Here is a 24,332-nt window from a genome sequence, read left to right on the forward strand (position 1 = left end):
CAAAGTTCCTTTAAATGCAGGTATGGGGGACCGTGCCTGCCTCACACTATGTTCATTGAACTGTATATTTTACGTGTTATTAATGATGAAAAACATACTCTGACAATCAAGATTACATGTACCAAATACCAACATTGAAAGAAAGATTGCAACTGCTGCAGAAGGTATACCTTCTAAACAATCCTGCGTTGGCAGACTGTGATATAACAAAACCCTAACTCAAAACCAACGTAATTTTCATTCATAAATTATGATTATGTGCAGGATTTTTGTAAAGTTTGTGGGGGTTTTTGTTTGGGTCCCCCTCCCCCCCCCAACTATATCTCAGATAAAAACCTTTTTATTAACAGAATAAACAAGACTGTCATTCTGACAATGTTCTTATTCTTAGCATGGTAACATATTCCAAGTCCACAGGTAGTCATGGCACAAAATTACTGTCCCACTGATCTGTCGAGATGGTGTAGAGAATGTTTTATAAGTGACCTTTTGTTTCTGCAATTGCCTTGTCTAAAGCTTGAATGCTAAGGTTCTATTGCCAAATGCTTCTTTTGATGACTTAGCTTTGTTTACTCTTACTAAAGTCTGAGAGAGATAGTACAATATAAGTATTGTAACTGAGAAGAGCTAGAAATGCATAAGTGTATCCAAATAAATAATTGCATGGTTTTCAGTTTAACTGAATTAATAGCATTTTAAGAGTGATTAGAAAGCCTCAAGATAAAAAGAAACACTGAGGTATTGGGTATCAAAAATGGTTTTTTAATAAATACAAAAAAGATCAGTTTCTGTATAAAATGGGGATACCTCAACACTCTGTCAAGGTTGTGTCTGATTTCAGTGAATTGCCTTGATCAGAAGAGAAGCAAACATCGATAATTAAAGAGCTTAACAAGACTTGTATATACTCAAATTTATGTCTCTAATAGCAGATAGTAGGACACAAAAAGATTTGACTAATCTACCAGTAGTAACTTTTTTTTTTTCAGGAACTATTGCTTTTGCTGAATTATTTCCATATTTATGTCTCCTGCTGCCCATCAAAACTGGATTAGTATTTCAACAGCAAGGTGCCAATCTTTGTCAAGATTACACTGGAAAATACCGAGACAACATGACTGAAGACATGTTAAAATGCCAGTAATAGGGCAAAATAGCACTTATAAACAATCATTTCTCTAACTGGCACATACTCATAAAACGCAGTAAGGAGAAATAATCAAGAATATAGCATTGATGATACAACAAGCAAGCAGTTGTCTACTTAAACGTGGTAGATTTAAAAAAGAGGTTTTCTGTGTTTTGGACTGAAGCATTATATAATACAATGCCTGAAAGAAAAACTTCATACATTTGAGATGTAACATGGAAATATGTATTTGTGCTTTGTAGATTTACACAGATTTCAACATGAAAAATATTTATTAAAATAGAAATGCAGCATGTGTTTAAACATAAAGCTCAAAGGGGAAGAGATTCCTATTCAGAACTTGTATTGCTATAAGTAATTCCTAGCAGTATACCTTCTCCAGTGATTATGAGCCAGAATCCAATTTTAAATGTTATTTTCATGAAGACAGATATTAAAAATACCTACATATCGTTCATTGGAAAGTTTTGTGAAAATAACATAACAAAATATGATACATAAACATTACAGATACTCTTCTTCACTCCTGATGTATTGAAATTATGTACACAGCAAGAGAATATAAAATTAACACATATAATGTGAAAACTATTTAATGGAATGATTTGTAAAAGCTTAATTCTATTAGTTTGGATTTATGAACATTGTAAAGCCACAGTTTAAATGAAAATGATCAAGAGTGTTTATGTATTGCAAATTATGTCTTTCAGATTTAGTGGTTTACTTTGCCTTTGAACAAATTATAATTTCTATAATCCTTTTTCAAGGGCACAAACCTTGCATCTGTTGAAGTCTGGATCGATTACTAGTAAACTACAGAGGTTACAGCATCTTTGGCTATTACCCTTTGATTTTTCAAGGTTTCCAGTATCAAATGCATGGAGAAATCAATTCTCTTTAAAATAGCTGTTACGCTGTCTTTCATTCTTGAAGCTCTTGAGTGCATCTTTGAAGCCAATGTATTATCTTTGGCTATGTGTCCAGATTAATTTTGTTTTGCGTAAAGCAAACAAAAGCAATGAAAAAACTCCAGTTTTAAGAGAACATTATAAAAAAAAAAAAAACCAACTAATTTTAATAGTTATATTTTTCAAGTAGTTGTATGCAAATATACAGAATTATGGTATTAGATCATTGTAAAGCTTTTAGCTTTATTACACAAAATTTCTAAAAGTGAAAAGGTCATTGTAAGTTGAATGTTATAAGGTTTGTTCATTAAAGATTAACTTTTTTTCTGATGATAGCAAATGACAACACTAATAGATTGCAAATATCTGAACCTTTACTTGAGTTGTACACCTGGAGGTGTTTTCTTCCCAAACCATGGCCATTGTTGTAGAACAGGGATTGCTTTGTTAACCTTGATTCTCTGTGCACATCAGTCTTTGAAACTCTGATAATGTCTTGTCTTCTTCCATCCTCCCAGCTATTGAAATAAATCTCCAGAAAGCCCTGGCTGAAGCTTCTGAAACCTGCACACAGGAGTGTCTCATCCTAGGCCATTCTGACAACTGCTGGATGCCACCTTCGTTGACACAGTATCAGCAGTCCAACACCTCTTTGCCATCGTTTGGCTTCCAGCAAGGCTGGGGCCGAGGAGCCAGGCCCGAGGGACGACACACTCTTGGGAGGCCCCTTCCAAAGGATGACACTGACAAAGGCCAGGGTGGGCCCAGGCCCCAGTTCTACAACACCTGCGAAAGACTTTGTGCCAGCGAAGATCCTGTCAAAGTCATTCCTCTGGCAAACTTCGCTGCATCCCACCAGGCACCGGTGTCTGGGAGCAGCACTACGTTTATACATGAGCACCAGCTATAAATGCATATCTGGCAAATCTGTTATTTCAGGCTTTAAGTGTGACTGTATGTAGTCACAGCCTAACACTGTTCTTAGTGCGCATACAAACTTGTTAGGCTTGTGAATATTTATGTATATAGAATCCTAAATTTGAAATTGAAAAGCTAAATCCTTTGGACTTAGTTAAAAGAAATTTACCATAGTTTTTGGTAAAATCCACAAAATGGGGAAGAAAACCCACAACCCCAAAACTATCAAAAGAACAAGACAAAACTCTGTTTGTTTTCTTCTATGGGCCATATAGTACAAATATCTGTGAGTAGTTCTTCCTCCCTGTTGAAAGCAATTTCTTAGTACAGTTTGGGGAATATTATAGTCTAAATATAGCTTATTCAGCTTTTCTTTGTTGTTATAATTTATAGTGTATTCATAGATTTCATCTTCCATTCGCTTTAGAAATAGAGATCAAGTGACCAATTTCTCATTCGATTACCTTACATAATAGAATGAATAAGATCCTAAAATCTAATTCTTAAGAAGGATAGTATATCTTTCCACCAAAATTTATCTTTTATGTAACTAAGAGGGAAAATATACTTAAAGACATGACAACTGGTTTTGATTTTAATTTTTATTGGATCAGTCTACAGGTATTTATTCTTTGAAAGAAGGCAATAGATTAAATAGAAAGCTCTCAACTAGGATTTTCTGTGTGAAATAACATGACAATGATAGGATATGCAAGATTAAAACTGGAAAAAAAAGATGCAAGTAACTTTTTAATTTCCAAGATTTTCCTTTCTACAGTAATACAAGCAACAATATGATACATATTATGCTTTTCAAGCCATTACTCTCTATTTTGTTTTGTTTTGGGTTCTTTTTTTCATCTTGCAGAGCTTGCTTTGGCTACTGTTCCTGTTAGTTGAAATTTACTTGGGCACTGCTGAAAACAGTAGGAAAATGGGGTAGTTTTTTTGGCTGATGTGATGTCGTGGCTGCAAGCTACTGGTGTTTAAAAGATTGTGATGCATAAGGCGTTTTTTTTCTAGCTATATTCACCTATTGTAAGTATTCAGTGAAAGGTTAGCTAGAATATTAGTTACCTCACCACAACCTAGTAGATGAAGGAGTGCTCGTCGTTGTGGCTTAGCTTATTAGAGAATGACTGACAGAGTCTAGGTACTGAAAGCTGGATAAATGTAATCATAAGCACACCCCAATCAGGTTATTTGATCAAGTCTCAAGATGAGTTTTGTTAAAGATGAGGGATTTTTTTTCAGTGTTTTGTGTACTTGAGGGTATTTAATACTGGCAGAAAAAAGCTGGTAAAATCTACAGTGGATGAAAAGTAGGTTCCTTTCTTAGGTGAAAAAACACTTTTACCTTTTAGTATTTTGTTGCTGTTCAGCCATTCCATCATTTACACTATGTACCTACAAAGAAATTTTTTCTTTAAAAAACTGTGTAACTTTTTAGTTTTATTGCCACATTAAGTGAGACAATCGAAGTTGTATGGAAGGGGAAAAAACAGTGTGTGAATATTTCCTATGGATAGAATTCTATGTAGGCTTCATATTGTAACTTAAATCTGTAATTTATAAACAAACTGTGTGTAAAAATGCTGTAATATTAGCTGCTTGTAAAATTTACAGAAGTTCAAGTTGTTGAGGGTTTCCAATGAATGCTAAAAGAGCTTCTCTTATGTGCCCAGCAGGTATAAGTAGCTTTATATATTGCTGTCCCCACTGTAAATCTCTTCAAACCACATTTAGATTTTATGTGCAAAACAAAAGAAGCTTCACTTTTAACCTACTGATAGAATTTAATTAATGGACATCAGATTATCTAATGATGTACTTCTTTTCCTTTCCTTTTTTTTTTTTTTTTTTTTAATGTAGTTTTCAGTAACATTTAGAAAAGATGTGGCACACTGGCTTCCAGTTGCATGTAGATCCTGGAAAAAAATAATAATCCTTTGGGTACTGACACACAATAGCTGACAACTCATTTCTGATTCCAGGACAATTAAAAATGTGACAGATTAATTCATACCTAATATATACAAAGCTGTTTGTTGTTTCCTTTGGAGACATCACGATGAGGAAATTCGGCAGTCCTTTTCAGGGATACGCGAAAAAAGCTTATCTGTAGTTTACACAGATTTACCAACCATATTAATTGTGCAAATTTAGAATAATGCTGACAGCTAATGCTTTGTATTGTAAGCAGAGGACTTCAGGTTTTATTACAGAAGGCTGCCACAGCAAATGTTTACAGAGGTGGTTGCTGAATTGGAAAACGCTCATTTTTTTGGCCTGTAACATTTCTGTTCTGACTGAAAGTTGTAACTGAAATTTCCTGGCAAAAAATATAATTTCTAAAATCTTAGGATTTTCATAGGAAAAGGTGAAGGAACCAGAACTAGTGTTTTTTTAATAGGTAGGAAAAAAACCTCAACAAACTTCACATTTGAATACTTAGGGGTTGGGGGCGGGGAGGTTGCCTAAGGTACAGTAGCAATTAACCATCCCCCTTTCTCTTTAAAACAAAACAACAAAAACCAAAACACCAAAACCAAACAGCACAAAAACTTGCTTAAACAAAAAGAATTGTAAAGATAAATCTGATTGTAGGAAGTATTAAGTGTTATATCCATTGAATTGTGTTGTGATATTCTAAAATTGTGTCAGCGAGATACAGAACAATTAATTATAAATAAGTGTTGTACCAGGAGATAAATGGTTCCCTCATTTTTATATATTGCCTATCTAATATATAAAACCATGCATTTGAAGCAACATTTTTCTCTGAGTGGCTTGTCAGTATCCAGAGGAATAACGTTACTAGAGACTCTTTACACATCTTGTCATATATATAAATAATTTATCTAGTACATAGACTGTATATTTTTGTGTAATTTTTTTTTTAGCCATTTAACTTATTTTATCTTACTTGTGTGAATTTGTGGAGAAAACAATCCTATATACAGTATACAGTAAAATGGTAGTTACATGATTAGATTTGTTTCATACAGTGTAACAATAAAGGAAAACCTTTGCCTTCAAAGGAATGTGTCACACAGTCTAGCCTAGATTATTCCCACGCTCCTCTCCTTCCCTGTCCCCCCCGCCAAACTCAGCACATGCTTGTTGCACTTCCGAGTATTGCATCAAAGTTACGGGTAGTGGTGGCAGAAAGGAAGGAACTTCATTCATACTGGAAAGCAGTCAATTATTTTAAAAAATAAAAATAAAGAAAGGAGTGAGGTCAAACTGTCTGAAGTAAAATATGCTGTTTCTGTTTTCCTGAACTCTGTTGTATTATAAAGTGTAACTTAATTCTAAAGAAAGAATCATTAGGCATGTCTGCTTGGCCAGACAGAGACTACTGAGCACCTGCTCTCTCTGGGCTGTGAGCTGGCGGGACGCAGGTCATTTAGCTAATTATCATGGCAGTGAGCCCATGCTAATAGGACCTGAGGGCTTATGAATGTTAGCATAACAGCTAACTTGACATAACATTAGTTATCTGATTTTGAATCCAGCCAGGTCTTTTTGCTTGGTGTAGGGCTGGAGGAGAGCAGCCACTTTGTATTGGACATCTATGACCCCAATGTGTATAGATCTGTTTGGGTTTTTTTGCAAGAGAAGTGGAGTTTGCTCTGCTGAGCAAGCTGTAATCCAGTGTGCAACCCCATCAGCCCTGAGCTACCATTATCACCCTGCTTCCAGCATGGTCAAGCCAAAGACAGTAGTCCTAAATAGTTTCTGGTCAGTAACAGTTGATTAGCTCAAGATTGTTTGATTCAAGCTTCTAAAGTTGGAGTTTTTAAAGCTTGAAAACCCTTGACTGTGATTGCTCAAGTTTTGCTTTTGCAGCTTGAATACCAATCCTTAATGAATGATTATCAAGTAAGTGATTGCAATGCAGTTTACTACCAGAATTTAATGGGATAAATAAAAGAGATTGGTTTGTGCAGACACAAAGTAAAGTTGAAGGCAAAGATTTTATGTGGTATACATAGAAAAAATGTGTATAACTTATGTTATCCCTAGTGAAGAAAGAGATTGATGATTTCTTGTAAATATTTGAGTTTGTATTTCTGGGAAATTTCCCTGCTCTATGGCATACTACAGGATCTGAGAGTGAGCAATGTATGTCTGTGTATTGAAACAGCCCTAACCACACTTTAAAAATCGTGCAGTTGGACATCATATACTACAGTCCAGCAGCATTTAAAGTCCAGTAAATCTGCAGTAGTTCTATTTCAGGTTTCTGTACAGCATGTGGTCTTGTTAATTACAATGCTGATTAATAAACTAGATCCACAAAAGCAGTTTTCTCCTTTGCCCTGTTTTCTTTGTGTTTCTGAAATATACGGGATTTAAGAGTATTCCACCAGCTACATTCTCACATTTCCAGCTTTCCAATACTCCTTTCTTTGTGAAGCCCCAAACTGCCAGAAAGTCAAGAAAATTTAAATTCATTTGCAGTTGCTTCATGCAACTGAGTAGCAGGCTTTTAGTAAACAGCAGAAATATTCAAACACAACGTGTATAGCAATCTAGCTTTATATTTGCAGAAATATCTTCCATTTCTGTGTTACTTCTTTTCCTACCGAGCTCCCTTTGTCTACAATGCCTCTGATACACTTATAGAAAATCATTATGAGCTGGAGGCAGGAGTGTTTATGGGTTTTGTTTTGTTAGAAAATAAGCTATTTCTCATTGATGGAACATGGTTAATAAGTTGTTGTTGAGCTAAAGGGATTATCCTCTCACCATGAATGTGATATAATGAAATAACTGTCAAATGAGGAACTAATGACACAGTATTTTACACCCTTTTCTACATTATTTATGTCCATATTTAAAAAGCAAGTCTCTTGATCGTTGTCCTGACACTGAGGCAGTAATATCTTATTCTTTGATGCAGTTAGGGCTTTGCAGGCATAGCTTGCTTATCTGCAGGACCTTTTCAAGCAGGAAAATAATATTTATTTTGGCATCAAAACTGTGAAAAAGTATATTCCTTCACTGACAGTAACTGTTGAAATATTAGTTGTTATGCTAAAGAATGTATTCAGCCTACAAATTAAAAATCAAAAATGGATTTCCCTGGTTTGGATGGTAACTTCTTAAGCTGGGATCAGTAATATTTTGAAGGGCAACCTCAAGAGGCAATGAAACTGGAATTTCACAGAGATCTGATAAAGCAGACTAATAGAGAAAGGCAGAAATATGTACTATCTGAAGATGTGCGTAATTTTAGCATTGGTGGCACTGTGAAAACTGCAGAGGGATTGTAGAAGTAATGTTTCCTGGGAGTCATATTTTTGCTTTCCTCCCAGCAGGCACAAGAAATACCTGGAGCACTTCTCTAGCTATGCTGAAAATACTTGAATCCCAGGTATTTGCTATGTTGCTCTAGAGAGTGCAATACTTTCACCAAAGGGCCTGCAGCACTACGAGAAAGCTGGTGCAGTGTTCAAAAAGCATCTCTTACCTATAAGATGGATGTTGAGCCCTCCTGCTACGTAATTTGTGGTGAGGTAATGGCTTGTTAGAACATACATATGTATTTATTCAAGGAAGAACAGGTGTTTACCAATAGCAGGCAATTTTGGAGCTATGCTGCCCATATGATCATTTGGCATTTTTGCCTTTTCTTCAGGTTTCTTGCAGGTGTGGCCTTAGGACTGAGCTATACTTTGATCAAACAGCAGCTAGTCTCCTCCTCCTTGGAAGTGCTATGTTTCAAGTACAAGAAGGAAATGAGCAAGAACGCACTTTCTGCAATGACTAGAAGACAGTTGTCCTCCCTTGTGTGATGGTGAAAATCATGTTTTAAGAAGGTACATATGGACTCCCCTTGCAAATAACACATTTTTTTTTTCCAAGATGTGGTCTTTTTGCCCTGGTTCTTGCAATCATGATCCAGTAGGAAAATATATCATGTCTGATAACTACAGTAAGACTAATGATATATTTCCTTTTTTATTTTTATTATTTTAGTGATTTAGAGGTCTTTTGATGGTGCTAACTTAATGCTTAAAACTAAAACTCTCACAGTAAATGCTCTTATGATCTGAAAGCTGTGTCTTTATATTTATTTCAAAGCAACTCAAAACAGGAACTTAAATCTGTAGATCCAGGCTTTCTGGATAGCTTTTAACTATGGAATTGATGCTACCTCTTCTTACGCTTTTTCTCTACTAGAATTAAGAAGTCTGTTTTTATAAAAAAGAAAGTTAGTTTGTACACCTATCGAAGAGACAGATAAATAAAGTGCCTGGAAGCACTGTACTAGACTTCAACCCATAGATTTAAGCTACCAGCTGTGATGTGTTCTAGAGCAGATGAGTAGGATGTGCAAAGAACAAGACATTTTCTGAGGCACTGAAATGAAGTTATTCATTGCTACTGCAGCTGTTATATATGTAGTAAAAGAGTTGATTAACATAATGAGATTAAACTAAGAGAAATTGCTTTTAAACTGTACTTAGCTTGAGTTGTTGTTTAGTTATCAGAGATGATAAAAGACTGTACCCAAAAGCTTGTCTAAACTTTCCAAATGTCAGCTGTTCTATAAAAGATGTATCTTTGCTTCTCTGCTATGTAGATCTAGCTTCAATTTACAGGTATATGGAAGTACAATAAGCCACTGTATAGTTCTCATGAGACTAATTGAACAGAGGAAAGCTAAAATCAGTCTCAAAAACGAAGTGATTATAAGTGGGGTGGGCGGGTGGGGGGAGAGGTTAATACTTTGAATGCTTTAGGAAAAGTACTATAAAGACACAGGCAAGCAGGTAAGATGGATGACTGCCAGCTAACAGATACACTAAGAGACACACTGGGTTGTCTGCAGACTTGCAATGCAATGCCAATTTTGTTAGATAACATTTTGTAAATGCGAAAAAAAAATTATTTTGCAGAAAAATATCTGTTAAAACCAACATAATCAAGACCTGTAATGAAAAAGAAGACATAGGTGGAATACTTTTAGGCCTATTTAAAAAGGCCCCTGTACCAGGTAGGCTAATAGGCTAATTTCTAGTGAATATAAAGGGATTCTTGCTGTGCAAGAGCCAATGCTTTTGAGTGATTGCAACTAGAGACACCAGAATGGACCATAATGGTTTATAAACTAAAGTTCAGCCAGAAAATAAAGATCTGTAATCAATCTACATAGTAATATACACACTCTCAATTTAATTTTGTTCTCAAGTTATGTACACTAGACAAATGTCATCACTGAGCATCACACCAATTACTATGTACAATCTAAAAATATTCATTGTGTTATGTAGGTGTGCACAAAGTCAAAGCTGCCTGTCTTGGCAGATACAAGATGCTGTTTGTTTGTTTGTTTGATTTAATTGCAGTGGAGACATTTAGCACTGTGCCTGCCTGGTAACATAGGAAATGTAATACAAGACCTTGACATCTAAAAAGATTAGACTGTCTGAGCTGACTGGCTCATAAAAATGATGCTGAGGAAATTGGTAAAGAGAACAAGTCTCTGAAATTCTAAACAAGTATTTTAAATGCAGAAAAATAATCTAAAGGGTCATATTTGCAGCTTATGTGCTGCAAATAATGTGCTGCACAGCTATATCCATATAAAAGTAAAATTTTCATAGTGAAGCATGGTAAGATAGCCCTTTTGTTAGCTGAATTCACTCTCTTGCAATGATTACACACAATCAATCTACTTGGATTTTTAAATGCTTTTTATCAGATTTCAGCCTATTGAATCATAAATGTATTTCTATCAGTGTAATACTACTGAATATTAAAGAAAAGATCAGATTTTGCAACCCAAAAGCTGTCACTTCAGTCTACAAAAGGCAGTTATTGAAGCCTATTACTGTTTTGGAAATGCTTGTCTGAAATTCCCTCAAAATATGCTACTAAAATATGCAAAAGGACCAAGAAAACACTAATATTGAAGATTTATGCTGTATAATTTGAGTGAATTTGCATATAAATGTTTCATGGGATATATGAAATGTAATGAAAATTCAGGAATGTTAATGTTTTCTTTACACAGAACATCTGAAGTAAAGTGAGGACTTGAATCCAATTACAATGAAAGTAAATCTAGCCAGTAGGCTGAATAGAAAAAAACACATAAATACATATACATATTTGCCTATTTCATATTGGAAAAAATAATTCTGTGTACTTCTAATTAGAGTAGCCAAGGACAGACACATTGCCCTTAATTTTAGAGAGGTGTTTTGTCAAAGTTAGTTGTCTAAAGCATCTCTAAGCTGGGTATTGGGATTACATGTCTGCCTTTTAGATGGCTAAAATCAAATTAATCCAAACCTAGTTTTTACATATATTCTATATTCTAAGTATAGATATCAAATAAAACAAGCCCAACCCCTCTTTTCCCACCAAGCCCTTCAGAACCTCTTCAGAATGGTTTGCCTGCCAGGATGCACCTGGCAGTGCATTGTGTTTGTCTTTCATGCCAGCTTCCTGCCAGAGGTGTATAGAGAGGCTGACATTTGATGTATGCAAAAGAACAAAGAATAGGTTTTGCATTAAAGCCAAATTGGCAAATAGTTTTGTTTCCTGTGACTAGTTTCACTCAACTAGCACAAGAGCCAGCCGTGCAGAGAAATGTGCTCCTATAGTGTAAGACTGAATCTATTTAAGAAGGTAAGTACAGTTGCTGGGTTTCCCCTTCCCTTTCTTCACTCCCTTGCTAAATGCTGCACTGGCACATCATTTTCTTTTCTGTGACAAGTCTTTTGGAAAGCTAACAGGGAGCCAACTGTGCTTAGGCATGTGCACCTGTACCACAGAGGAACCAAGTGAAAACATTAAATAATGTTTTCCTTTGTGCAGGAGAAACATTAAGAACAAAAAATTTCTGCAAGAAGCATTGCCATTATGCAGAGAAATTGGTAAATAGTCTTGGCTCTTCATAAAAAGAGAAAATTCTGCTGAACAGGGAAGCAGTGTCTTATTTTTATGAGTTTACCTGTTTGCCAATTGCTTACATCTGAACAACCTGTGGCTGCAACAAACCAAGAAAAGAATTATGTCAATGAAATTTCTTCCCGTCAGCTTCAGTTTAACAGCTAAAGGAAGGTCACATGCATGGAAATAGCACTTCAGTGAGGAGGTCATATTGGGCTAATTGAGGTGATATCCCCAGGTCTCCTTTACTTGGAAATCTCTTGGAATGCTGTTATCCACATTGTACAGTCACACAAATCTGTCAGTGCCATTTCTAACAGGGAAAATACTAAAATCTAGTTTTCCAGTAAATTGATTTAATGTATAGCAGCTCCTTCTACGCACATTTCAAACACTTCTCACTTAAGTTTCACAAATTTACTCCAGCCTGCACCACTGGTTTTGACAATTTATTACTAATTATTAATTGATTACTTGCAGGACTGTTTCAACACTGCATGTTCTCCACATGCTCAAGAATGAGCCGCCAAAACCCTATAACTTAATAGCAGCTGTCTTACCCATCACATCTGCCTTACATGCTAGAGCATCTGGCACTAGAATTAGGACTTGTTTGGCAACTTTCTTCTTTCCAGGAAGGCTCTCAACTTTCCAGAAACACCTATTATAGAAGGTCACAGTTACCTGTAGTTGGAAACAACTTACTTAAAGTAACACCAGCTGTAGTAACGCCAGCGGTAGGTAGAAAGTTTGTGGCACAAGCAATGGTGATTTCAGGCTGATTGAAAAGCATCTTTATTAGTATTCTCCAAGGCAATTCTTACACAATAAATTACCGGAGATGCAAGTTTAACATGAGGAATGTGCACAGGCAGTAAAAATGTGGATGTGTATGAAGGAAACTATTAGTAATAGAAGAGTTACATTTACTTGGTTCTCAGTTCAGCTGGGCATAAATATGCACTGTTGTCCTGGGTTCAGCTATAGCAGTCATTTTTCTCCTGCTTAGTAGCTGGTGCAGTGCTGTGTTTTTTAACTTTCAGCCTGGGAACAACGCTGATAACACCGATGTTTTTAGTTGTTGCTAAGTAATGTTTATTCCAACCAAGGACTTTCTCAGTCTCATGCTTTGCCAGGGAGGAGGGGAAGCCGGGAGGAAGCAGAGACAGGACACCTGACCCAAACTAGCCAAAGGGATATTCCATACCACAGCACGTCATGCCCAGTATATAAACCGGGGGGAGTTACCCGGAAGGCCCTGATCACTGCTCGGGTCGGGCTGGGTATCGGTCGGCGGGTGGTGAGCAATTGTATCCTCTCCCCTTGTTATTTCACTAATTGTTATTATCATTGGTGGTAGCAGTAGTGGTTTTGTGTTATACCTTAGTTGCGGGACTGCTCTTATCTCAACCCGTGGGAGTTACATTCTTCCCATTCTCCTCCCCATCCCTCCAGGAGCGGGGGGAGGAAGAAGGGGGGGGGGGAGTGAGCGAGCGGCTGTGTGGTTCTGAGTTACCGGCTGGGCTCAAACCACGACAACTGTTATGTAAATATGTACTCTGTATTTCCTTATATTTTTAAGTAATTTCACCTCCATCTTCTCCTGAACTTTAGTCTTTGTATTATAAACCTTTTTAACTACTCAAAAAATAGTTAAATAATAACTCCTCTTATTCACCTTTTTCTCCATTTTCCCCCAAATTCTTACAACTTAGTTGGCTAGACATAGTTACCTTCACAGACCAGATGTGACATAAAAATATAATAATAAAAAATGTAAATTCAAAGTTCTGCTTGTGATTTCAGTGCAGAAAGTTCATATCCGGAGTATGAAAATTATTCTTTTATACAGCTACATTACAATTCTTGACTTGAAGTACAGGCACAAGATAAAGTTACATATTTATATATTGTATTTTATACAGACTTTATAAACTCAATTTGCCATTTTCTTAAATGGAGTTTATAGCAGCCGTACTAACTAAAGGGCTTACAGATTTTTCTGCAGAGGAATGTGCCCATTTTTGCTCAGTTTATGAACACTAATTTAAAAAGCCAGAGCTTGTGACTATTAATTCTATAACTGATAGTTTGCATAAAGGGTTTAAAATGAAGTGCTCAATTGAGTTCTGACCCTCTCAAGAGACTTTAGCTGTTCAGCATAGATCTAAGAAGTTTGACATAAGTAGAATGTAACTATATTGCTCAATAAAAAAAAAAGCTGAATTAATCAAGGTGATTGTAACCTTGTTTATTAAAAATTAAAAAAAAGAGAACCATCTATTTATTGCAGTAGATGGTGTATTAGAATTACTTTTTACTCCTAAAAAGTGTTAAAGTAGTACTATTACTGTGGAAAATCGTATACATTGAAGCAACAAAGATGATTTGTACAAATCAGTATTACATCACATACTTTTGGTTTTTACCAGTGCAGTTAAGAAAAGCTGGAAAGTAAGAAAAGGTCTGGGTAATATCTTTGGATACTACAGCAGCTTGTTCCTTTCTGTACAACTACCAAACTTTCAGCCACAGAAGATTTTAGCAAAAATAAAAACAAATTTACCTCTCAATTTCTGTTTAAGGGACCTTGCATTCTAGAGTAATTTAACTGTGATGCTAGAAATGAAGCTAGCAAAAGAACTTAATGCCTTCCTAATCTTAATGTAATTATCAACAAGTGAAATGAAGCAAAACAGTTATGCTTACTGTTCAAGGCAGGCAGTCAATATGGAAATTGTCAACAAAGGGCATCCTGGTTTCTAAAGCTATCATGAAGTTTTAGGAATTGAATGCCATAAGGGAATGAAATTAGCACTAAAATTTGTATACACATGGTAACTTTTACATCAACTTCTTATGCTGCCAGACACTCCCCTTTGGGCTATCTAAAAAGCTGTATCCTTAAAGAGATGTAAATATTATTCTATCATGAGTTTTAAACTTGTCCTTTACACATCTTCATATTTTAGGCTAGAATGAAAATCTTAGTTTCAAAAAAGTTAAGCACACATGAAGATTTTACACACAAGGGATAGCAACATTTTAATCAGTTGCAATTAACTTACATACCTACATATCTGTCACAGGAGGATGTACAAGGAGATAGCAACAGCATGGTCAAGAGAGGATTACACAAATTCATGGAAAACAGATGTAGAAGCAGATACTAAAAGGTATGGACATTGGTACATCTAATATTGCTAAAACAAAAAGTGTGAGCACCGGAGTTTTGTGGGGAGCCTGCACAGCCAGAGATAGACTAAGTTCACTTGCTCCTTCTAAGCAGCATGTCCAGCTGTCCCTATCAGAGCGAGAACACAGAGCTGGACGCACTTCTGGTCTCACTGAGCAGGGCACTTCTCATGTGCTTGTGCAGCCTGTCAAGGACATCTGGACAATTAACAGTGCTCACAGCTCACTGAGATTAATCGTGTCTCCCAGGAACCTCTTCTTTACTATGTCTGCAGAAATGGCCCCTCTTTAGAAGAGTTTCTTCAAAAGCAAATTTTTAAAAAACTTTTCCTCTCCCTTGAACGTAAGCTTTAAAATCAGTCAGACTTTACAACTGTGGTTTGTCATTTGCCCTAACTAATATTACTACTGGTCCTATTAATTTTATTTTCTTTTCCCCATTGCAATTTTCAAACAGTATTTGATAATCCAAAGAAATTCCATGTACTACTTCATAAAAATACTCAAAGCTGTTCTCCAAACACATACTCATCACAGAGAAGGCATGGAATATGATTTCCTCCCTGTCACTTACTGTGCAGTAAGCAGTGCTGTAATTCTCTGGCATTGCATCATCTGTTCAACCCAGGTTACTCACCCTTTTGCATTATCAAGATTGTATTTTTCCTCCCAGAGAAATAGCAGTTATAATAGACTATTTTCAAAATGACAGCTTAAGTGGCTCCATGGTTCCTTAATATCTATTCAGAAGTCTTGTCTCCCTGCATACTTTTATTGCTTTCTTTAAAAAGCAGCTTGTGAGAAAGGTAATACATTATTAATGTTACTTGTCATAAAATAAAATAAATACTCACTTTTTGAAGAACCTGATCCACTAATCAAGAGTAAATGAATGCATCTGAATTATTCAGAGAACCTCAAATAGTGCAACTTGTACTGAAATTGAATATTGTGAATAGAATATTTGCAATGTAATAAAAAGAATCTCTAGTCATATTAACTACTCCATTTTCATAACAGGAAATGGGATTTTTATTATTATTTTTAATCAATGTAAATATTTTACCCACCTTACCAAGGGCAAAAAGATCCAGGTTAGGTTTCTGCACTTTGTTACCTTTAACCAGACTTCTAAAGTAAAGATTATGTTAAGAGCAGTTGTTAGGGCAGGTGCCCTATGTTTCAAAGGAAGCAGGTAAAACTCTATTCCTGTGCAAACAAACTATGTGTCAGTTAATGGTGAGCTGCAGGTCGGTGGTCAATAAACAGCTGTGCAAAGAACATGTGAAAAATGCTACCATTGGTTGTGAGAAAGTGAGCATTGCTGAGTTGACAAATTTTGAACCAGTGAGTGACAGCATCAAGGGCAAGACAGCAATGAGAAGCTCTTAGGCATTTAATTAAAAACAGCTCCTGCAGCCAGGGTTTGTTTCCTCCCTATTACAATCCATTTATGTCAATGAGTTTTCTGGCACTGCTTCAGGAATTTTTCACTCCAGCACCCTCTTTTTCATACAGTGGTATTTATACCATATTCCCCAAAGATATTTGCATTCACCAGTAAGAGTTTTCTTTGGAAAAAAAAAAAACAAACAACAAAGCAGCTGTGCTGCATTTCTAAATGCATATGCAAAATCTTGTTCTTATAAATAGAAGCCTTCTAAATCCTGTGCAGCAGTATGACATGTTCAGATTGACAATTTATTTAGATTATTTTATTCACTAAATTATCCTGTATTCAAACAGACCTGCCCAGGAACTATTAGAAATGTCAAATTGGTAAAAGTAGTGGTAGTCATCAGAAAGACGTAAGTAACGAACTGCTTTAGGAGAATGGAGTTTGTGATTCTGTTCGTTGCTGGGTCTGTGATCCAGTCTTAAATCCTTCAGATAATCAATTCTTCCTTCTTGGTTTCAGTTTGCCCATTCAACACATGAGTGGTTTACTAGTATTTCACTATCAATGAAAATTTCTCAGGGGGCAGACAGGGTGGGAGGGGAGGAAGATATCTTCAAGAAAACATACATATTGTCTCTCAATGTCTGAAAAGGAATAGCATGTTGCTTCATGTTGCTCACAGTGGCTGAGATGGCATTGGGGCTGGTAAGCTAAAGAGCTGCTAGAACAGTTTTGAACAGCCTTTATGACAGGAGAATTTTGCTTCCGTAAACCTGAAAGCCAATGCTGAAGGAACATATTTTATACATTTTTATATTAATGTAACCTGTGTGCTGCAATATATATCATACAGCTATTTTTAAACATCAAAAACCTGGAAGTAGTACGCTTCCAAACATGATTTGAAATTGGAGCTTCCATTTGGGAATCTTAGATTTGGCAGACATACCTTCACCCATGATCCTATTACCAGAGATATCAAATTAATGCTTAAATCAAGTAGCAAGTTTGAGACCTCAAACCTGATCCAATTCCTACTGAAACGAATGGGTTGTTTCCACTGAATTCAGTGGCTGTCTGTTCAAACTGAATGTGCTTTGTATTTTGAAACAAAAAGAGTAAAGAGCAAGAGATTTTTTTTCATCTCTAATAGTGTTTTCCCTAGAGGAAAGCCACAAGCTCAAGCTATGAGATTTACGAACCCCTTTTGTTTAGTCCTGAAGGAACAAAATGTCTCCACTTGCCTATATTCCCATTAGCTTTATGTGCTGTGTCTCTGGAATAAAGATATTTTATCTGGCTGTTTTCCAAAAACATTGAAAAATATTATTTAATTAAAGTGTATGAAAGAGTAACTTAAGTATTAATATTTTTCTACTCAACTCTGAGCATGATTATATGTAAAAAAAGATTTCATTAAAAATATTTTCAGTGAATGGTAAGTGATATACCATATAATCTATACCTATATATGTAAACAAGTACTTTTTCATTCTAATGTGAACAGGTCAAAGCAGAGGCAGAGAGAATGTATTTGTCACATCTTCTATTCAATCTCATCTGTTTTTCCATCTATATGTATTCATCATAAATCTTGTAAAACATGCTGAAATGCACTGGAAGGGCAACCTCAATAATGTCAGTAGATTTATGCATTAGCAACACTAGTTTTTAACAGCAGCATTACTTTCCATTTCAAACCTGTGATAAAACTTCTGCTGCAGTTTGAGAGTTACCTGACAAAACATTTCCTTGTTTTAAATGTAGCAGAAAGATGAATGATTGAGTTGGCAGAATGCTACAGATAAAAGGTTAGGAACATTCTTTATCCAGCATACTTTTTTTACATACCTTGGAGTGAAATATAGATTATCCCATTTACATCTTAAATCCTTATCTTTGCTTTGCTGGGGGGCTGGCATTTCCAGGAGCCGAGATATCAGAACCCAGTAAAGTCGACCTAAAGATTTTCATTAGCTCTTGATGAGTCTCGAATCATCGACTAAATGAATAAGACTTCTTTTACAGCAGTGAAAAAATGTATCTTTTTTAAAAATTATGATTATTTTAGGGAGACTTGACATATCTCTCACTACCTGTCAAAGAGGTAACCTATTTAGTATTAGTTAGTAAAAGCTTTTTTATATTAATATTTTCTTTGAAGATTAGCCTTCTTTATTCCTGTCTGCAGTATTTTGAGTATGTTAGTTGCCCTGCTATTAGTACCCTATACACGACCTTTTTCCTTTCAGAATATTCAGGCCTTATGCTGAACATTAAAATAAATAATTTCTTTATCTGTGATGTATTTTATTATAAGAACACATCTAGACAAATAATTACAAAGGTACTGAGTGTTTTAAAGTGGTATGCTATCCTTGTGTGCTTTGATTTTGAGATCTGTATTTGGCAAATGTTGATCTAATCTCTGGTGTAGGCTGAACTTGGGAGCTACACAGGAGCTCTGTCTGGATGAAGGAATGGCTGCCTGGCAGAGGACCACTTTCTAGGATGAGTTTGGTGTATCCTGATTGTGTAAAGTTTTGGGAAGGATTCAAAACCCAATAGAAATAATTTGTAAATTTGTTAAAAATGTTTTGCTTTTAAGTATAATATAAGGAACACAAAGCACTGACACTGTTGGGGAAAAATATCTCAGTTTCTTGCCTTATCAGTCAGTCATAAAGTATAATTGTCGCAGCTGCACAACATGGCATGAATCATAAGGATGACATTATCCTGTCTTCACTCATTTCTTTTCTGCTATATCTCTCAGATCTGAGAGGGGCAGCTATTTTTAATACTGGGAGCTCTCATATGCCAGGTCCCACGTGAACTAACGCTGTCCTCTATCTTATTCAACATCTGTCAGATCAGCAGCGGGTAACATGAGATGTTCCAGACTCAAAAGCCAATGACACCTGACGATACAGCTCATCTATCAGGAACAAACACAGCACCAACCAGGTCCTTGAGTGACTGGAGCGTATGCACAGGTGAGAAGCAGTTGTCTTGGGACTTTCAGAGAAGCTGATACTCTAATACTCTAACCTTTCCTCATGTAGCTGCAGTGCAGGTTTTTGTAGCTAAGCCTGAAATCTCTTCAAAGCCTACATCTACCCGCCAGTCACAGTTTCACTGGGTCCTGTCACTCTGTAATGGCACATATAAAGTGGCAATAAACTCAAAAGTGGAGTGATTAGAAGTATATTAGAAAATGATGAGTGGTGTCTGACAGGTGAAGAGGAATTAATTGCCTTATCAAAGAACTAGAACAAAACTAGCAAGAGTTCAGAGCACACAAAAAGAGGTGGCTCTTCAGGTGGTTGCAGTTCACATCTGCCATTCCTGGTCAAAGGGTCCTGTCACTGCTTAGAGCTTAATAGGCTCACGAGGAGACATAGCAAATCCTCGGAGAAATCCCCTGTGTTAGTTATTAAATGCGTGGCAGCAATGTCAGCTCAGGCAATGCTGAACCTGAAGGAGCAGCAGGAAGAAGTGTTGTACCTGCTTTAGCATTTTGTTATCATCCCATCAAGGTACACCTGCACTGTGCTGGTCAGACTTTTGGCTTGGATCCCAACCACCTCTCCTCTGTGCCTTATTCACAGCCATCCAGCCAGGACACTGAGCTCAGGTACAGACTGCCAATTAACATGACATTGTTTAATCTATGCATGCACGCTGGTATAGATCAGTCAGAAGGGACACTTGGAGGCCATCTGGTCCACCCCACTGTGTAAAGCAGCGCTCAGATTAGGTTAGTTTACTGGGGGCTTGCCTTGCTCAGCCTCTATTCCAGCTCCTGATCACCCTCCCTGTAAATCACCTTTCACTTAAATCTAGTTTGAACTTGTTTACTCACTCATTTGCTCACCGTCCCGTGCTCACGGTGCACTGCTCTTCTCTGAGCACCAGACGGCTGCTTTCTGTTGCTTCTGAGAGACTCTAGAAGATTCCACAGCCCTCAGCTTCCATGGGCTGTGATTGGCAGGTTGGTGGTTGCCAGCCAGCTCCTGATTGACTGGCTCCTGGAATAAAAGGCTTGCAGGGCCAGCTGTGGTTGGTCAGTCTGTGGCTGCCTGTGGTGGGACCTGCCTGGCTGGTGAGTGGTGCCTATGGGGCAAGCAGGGCTGTCCGGGAGACTCTGAGAGAGCTCTGCAGTGTTCTGGGATGCCCTGCTCTGGGCTCAGTGCTCCGCCCGGCAGCCGCCATCCTGTTTGGGGTCCCCTGGGACACTAGAACTGAGTTACATGTTCTGGCCAAGTGTGTGAGTACAGATGTATCCTCCAGGCACAAAGTTCATTTACAGTGAACAGTAGCTATGATACTTTGGAGGAATTCTTTGTTTTCCGATTTTGACTTCATTCTGTCCCCTATAAGCTGGGCTAAGCTGTGACTCTGTTACGAAGCCTTATTAAGGATTCCAGTCTGTGTAAATAGCATGATCATCCTGAAGGAGTGACACTTAACACTGCCTATGGATTGTTCTTTGGCCATCATGGCCTTTTTTCTGTCTTCTGAAGGGTCAGAACTATCAGCTTCTTCAGCATTTGGAAGAGAAGCCAAAGGGCTGGTCTTATTGCTGTCTGCAGCTATCTGATGGGAAGATCTAGAGGAGGCAGAGCCAGACCCTTTCTGGGAATGCACAGGGAATAGGCTGAGGCACAATGGACAAAAGTGGAAGCAAGGGATATCCCAGTTAGATACAAGAATTATTTTACCCTGTAAGTGGCCGGACTCTGGAACAGGGGATCACAGAGGTTCTGGAACCTCTGTCCTTAGAGGCACTTGAGACTCGGCTGGGCAGCTCCAGGCGACCTGGTCTGCTTAGCCCTGCTGTGAGCTAGATGAGTGAACCAGATGCACTCTAGAGGTCCCTTCCAACCTAAATCATTCTATGATGTTATGAATCCTAATGGTAAGCCTTTTATACATCTCTTCATTACGACACATGCAGTAGATTTGAATAAAAGTATGAACAGAGATAGTCTATGTGAAATTTTAATGTCCTACTTAGCATTTCCTTATTTCTTCATGTTTTTCCTGATCATGATTTCCTTTTCTGAAGACGAAAGCTTGAAATACTTCCCTGCAATAATTTCTGAATAACATTCCTGGCAGGAAAAACAACAACCACCACCCCCTCAAAAAAACACCCAAGCAAAAAGAACACAACAAAATCCCACCAAACTTGTTTTGAAATTCTAAGTTTACCAATAGTGGTTTTTAATTTAGTTGTTATTTTCATGACCAGTGTTCAGGGTTCCACATTCACACTGCAAATAGAAGACATTAGTGAGAGGCATTGTTCTGGTGTTTGAGGTCAGGCGAGAATGAAAGAATAATTTGTAGAAGTACTAGAAACATGACCCAAAATGATTAAGAATTTTATTTTGTTAAAGTCTTCAGTTTTTAACTATTTCACAACAAGAATTAACATATTTTGGTCACATCCTTGGAAAGGTAAGCCAACCAGTAAAACAGGAAATTAATCAAGAGTATGTTATGGGTACAGCTGCACTAAGAGCTAAAATCTTACTCTTATATAGGCTGCCATGCCTTCTTTATTAGGCTTCTTTCTGAAATATTTTTTCTTAATAGCCCTCTCCTAGCTTTTTATTATTTAAATATAAACTATCCTCATGTACTCCTGTCACTTTGCTTTTCGGGGAAAAAAACAAAAACCAAAGAGCTTTCGTCACTTCCCAGTCCTGTTCTGATTGTAATGCTTAACCTGCATTGCTATGTCTCTTTTAGCTTCTGGAAAAATGATGGGGGGGGGGAAGGGAAATACCAATCTGATGCCCTTTCTTAGTTATCTTCTGTGAAAGCCAGAGTATCAAGAACAGCATGCTTGGGGCTGTGTATCATTGCAATTCTGCATTGTTTCTGACGGAGCAGCTGAAATGGTAAATAGACCATACATAATCTAGAAGTAGAGTAGTTACAAATTGTATATCTTTGTTCTATGAGCTTCCTCAACACTTTGGCTGAGCTGTGTCGTATAAAATCTCAAAATCACATGAGAAAGACCTTTCGCTGAAAAACTCGATGGAGGAGCTTTTGAAAGACAAATTATAGCCTCAGATCAGTATGGGTCTTCTGAGATGCCATATTTTCCCTAAGATGAATTTTATTCAATATATGTCTGAGGAAAGATCTCGAAATAGTGTAAATAGTCTCACAGAAGAGGCTACCCACTCAACATGTAGGTGTTGCTAAAAACTTACAGGGCACTTTTACTTACTTGCTAACATTCTTTTTCAGTCTTTCTGCAAAGAGGTTGTTGCTAAAAAAAAAAATAGATATGGCTGTTACAATGTGTCTTTTTCATTAGCCTTTGCTATCAGGCCCTAAAATATAGAGAAATTCTCTTTTTACCATGTGCTAGTCCCCATAATATCTCTGTACACAATAGAAAAACAATAGAATAGAGATATCTATTGTAAAAGTATAATGAATTTTATGATGTGGTTAGTAGACAAAAAGGAGATGACAGCATCTCTGGTATTTTGTTGTGTGTGTTTCCTTTGTTCCTACATCTTCTTATGTTGGTGTCAGGTCTAAGGCTCTATTTAGGATTCCTGTTACAGATTAGTCCCAAAGGCAGTGTGGGTAGATAGGGACAGATGCCATGAGCCATGTGCCCTCCCAGCCTGATTCCCAGCCTTCCAGGATAGGTAAGTAGGTAACTAAGATGCAGTAGTTACTAAGATTGCATCCAGTAGAAACCAGAAGGTGTTGCACAGTCAACATAGGAGTCTGTCTGAGAAGATGTCCAGGTGTTCTTGGGTGTATATCCATGGAGATAAGAAATGTTTCTAGGTCCTGCTTTAAGGACAAATCCATTCTGGGACCATCTCACGAGCTCTATTTTGCTGCAATATATGACTGATGGTTCTGAATTGTGTCAGAAGTTCATAAAGCCCTGGATTCCACGTTCCAGAGTGGCTGTAAATGGGTGCTTGGAGAAAGACAGGCTCTTCTAACAGCTGAGTTTGACACCAATACTTTCCCTAGTTTCAACTATTTTTAGTTGGCTCCTTACTAAACCTGATGTAGTTTCTATGTAGCTAATACATAATTCAAAAGGATTCCTCTTCCGTGAGCTCATCTAGACTTACTGAATCCATGTAAACTTTTGGCATCAGTTCTTTGGCAAGGAGTTTCACATCCTAATGACGTTACATTAATGGTGGACTAATGTAGGTTGGAACCTGCATCCTGGTAGATTATTTCATGCCATCTAGTTCTTATACATGAAGGGCTGGTGATAAACCAACTGATCCAGAGTGACCTCCTCTATGGCACTCACAGATTTCTGTTGTATCTGAGGGATGCAGAGGAGTCTTCACTTACTTGATCATTTCTCATAAGGAAGCCTTTTCATAGCTTTCATCATGCTTGCTGCCTTCCCCAGAAGCTTTTCAAGGTCTAGTATATTCTTTGAGGTGAGAGGATCAGAACTGGATGCATTAACCCCCAATGTCTTGGTCCTGAATGATCATAGTCATAGAATCATAGAATAGTTAGGGTTGGAAAGGACCTTAAGGTCATTTAGTTCCAACCCCCCTGCCATGGACAGGGACATGTCGCGCTAAACCATGTTGCCCAAGGCTCTGTCCAGCCTGGCCTTGGACACCACCAGGGATGGAGCATTCACAGCTTCCTTGGGCAACCCATTCCAGTGCTTCACCACTCTCACTGTAAAGAACTTCTTCCTTACATTTAATCTAAACTTCCTCTGTGTAAGTTTGAACCCATTACCCCTTGTCCTACCACTACAGTGTCTGACAAAGAGTCCCTCCCCAGCATGCTTACAGGCCCCCTTCAAATACTGGAAGGC

General features: G+C 37.3%; 1 protein-coding gene across 3 annotated transcripts in view; it reads left to right on the forward strand.

Annotated features, from left to right (window-relative positions):
• The window catches only part of PCDH11X (protocadherin 11 X-linked), a 493,261-nt gene extending 485,975 nt beyond the window's left edge, over positions 1–7,286 (forward strand). For all 3 annotated transcript variants that reach the window (XM_030497708.1, XM_030497710.1, XM_030497709.1), the window contains one exon: positions 2,577–7,286. In XM_030497708.1, coding sequence (XP_030353568.1) covers positions 2,577–2,968 — 392 coding nt within the window. In that variant the 3' untranslated portion in view covers positions 2,969–7,286. The remainder of the gene's footprint in view (positions 1–2,576) is intronic.
• Positions 7,287–24,332: the final 17,046 nt, after the last annotated feature.

Source organism: Strigops habroptila, chromosome 9 (assembly GCF_004027225.2).
Source record: "Strigops habroptila isolate Jane chromosome 9, bStrHab1.2.pri, whole genome shotgun sequence".
Classification (NCBI taxonomy): domain Eukaryota; kingdom Metazoa; phylum Chordata; class Aves; order Psittaciformes; family Psittacidae; genus Strigops; species Strigops habroptila.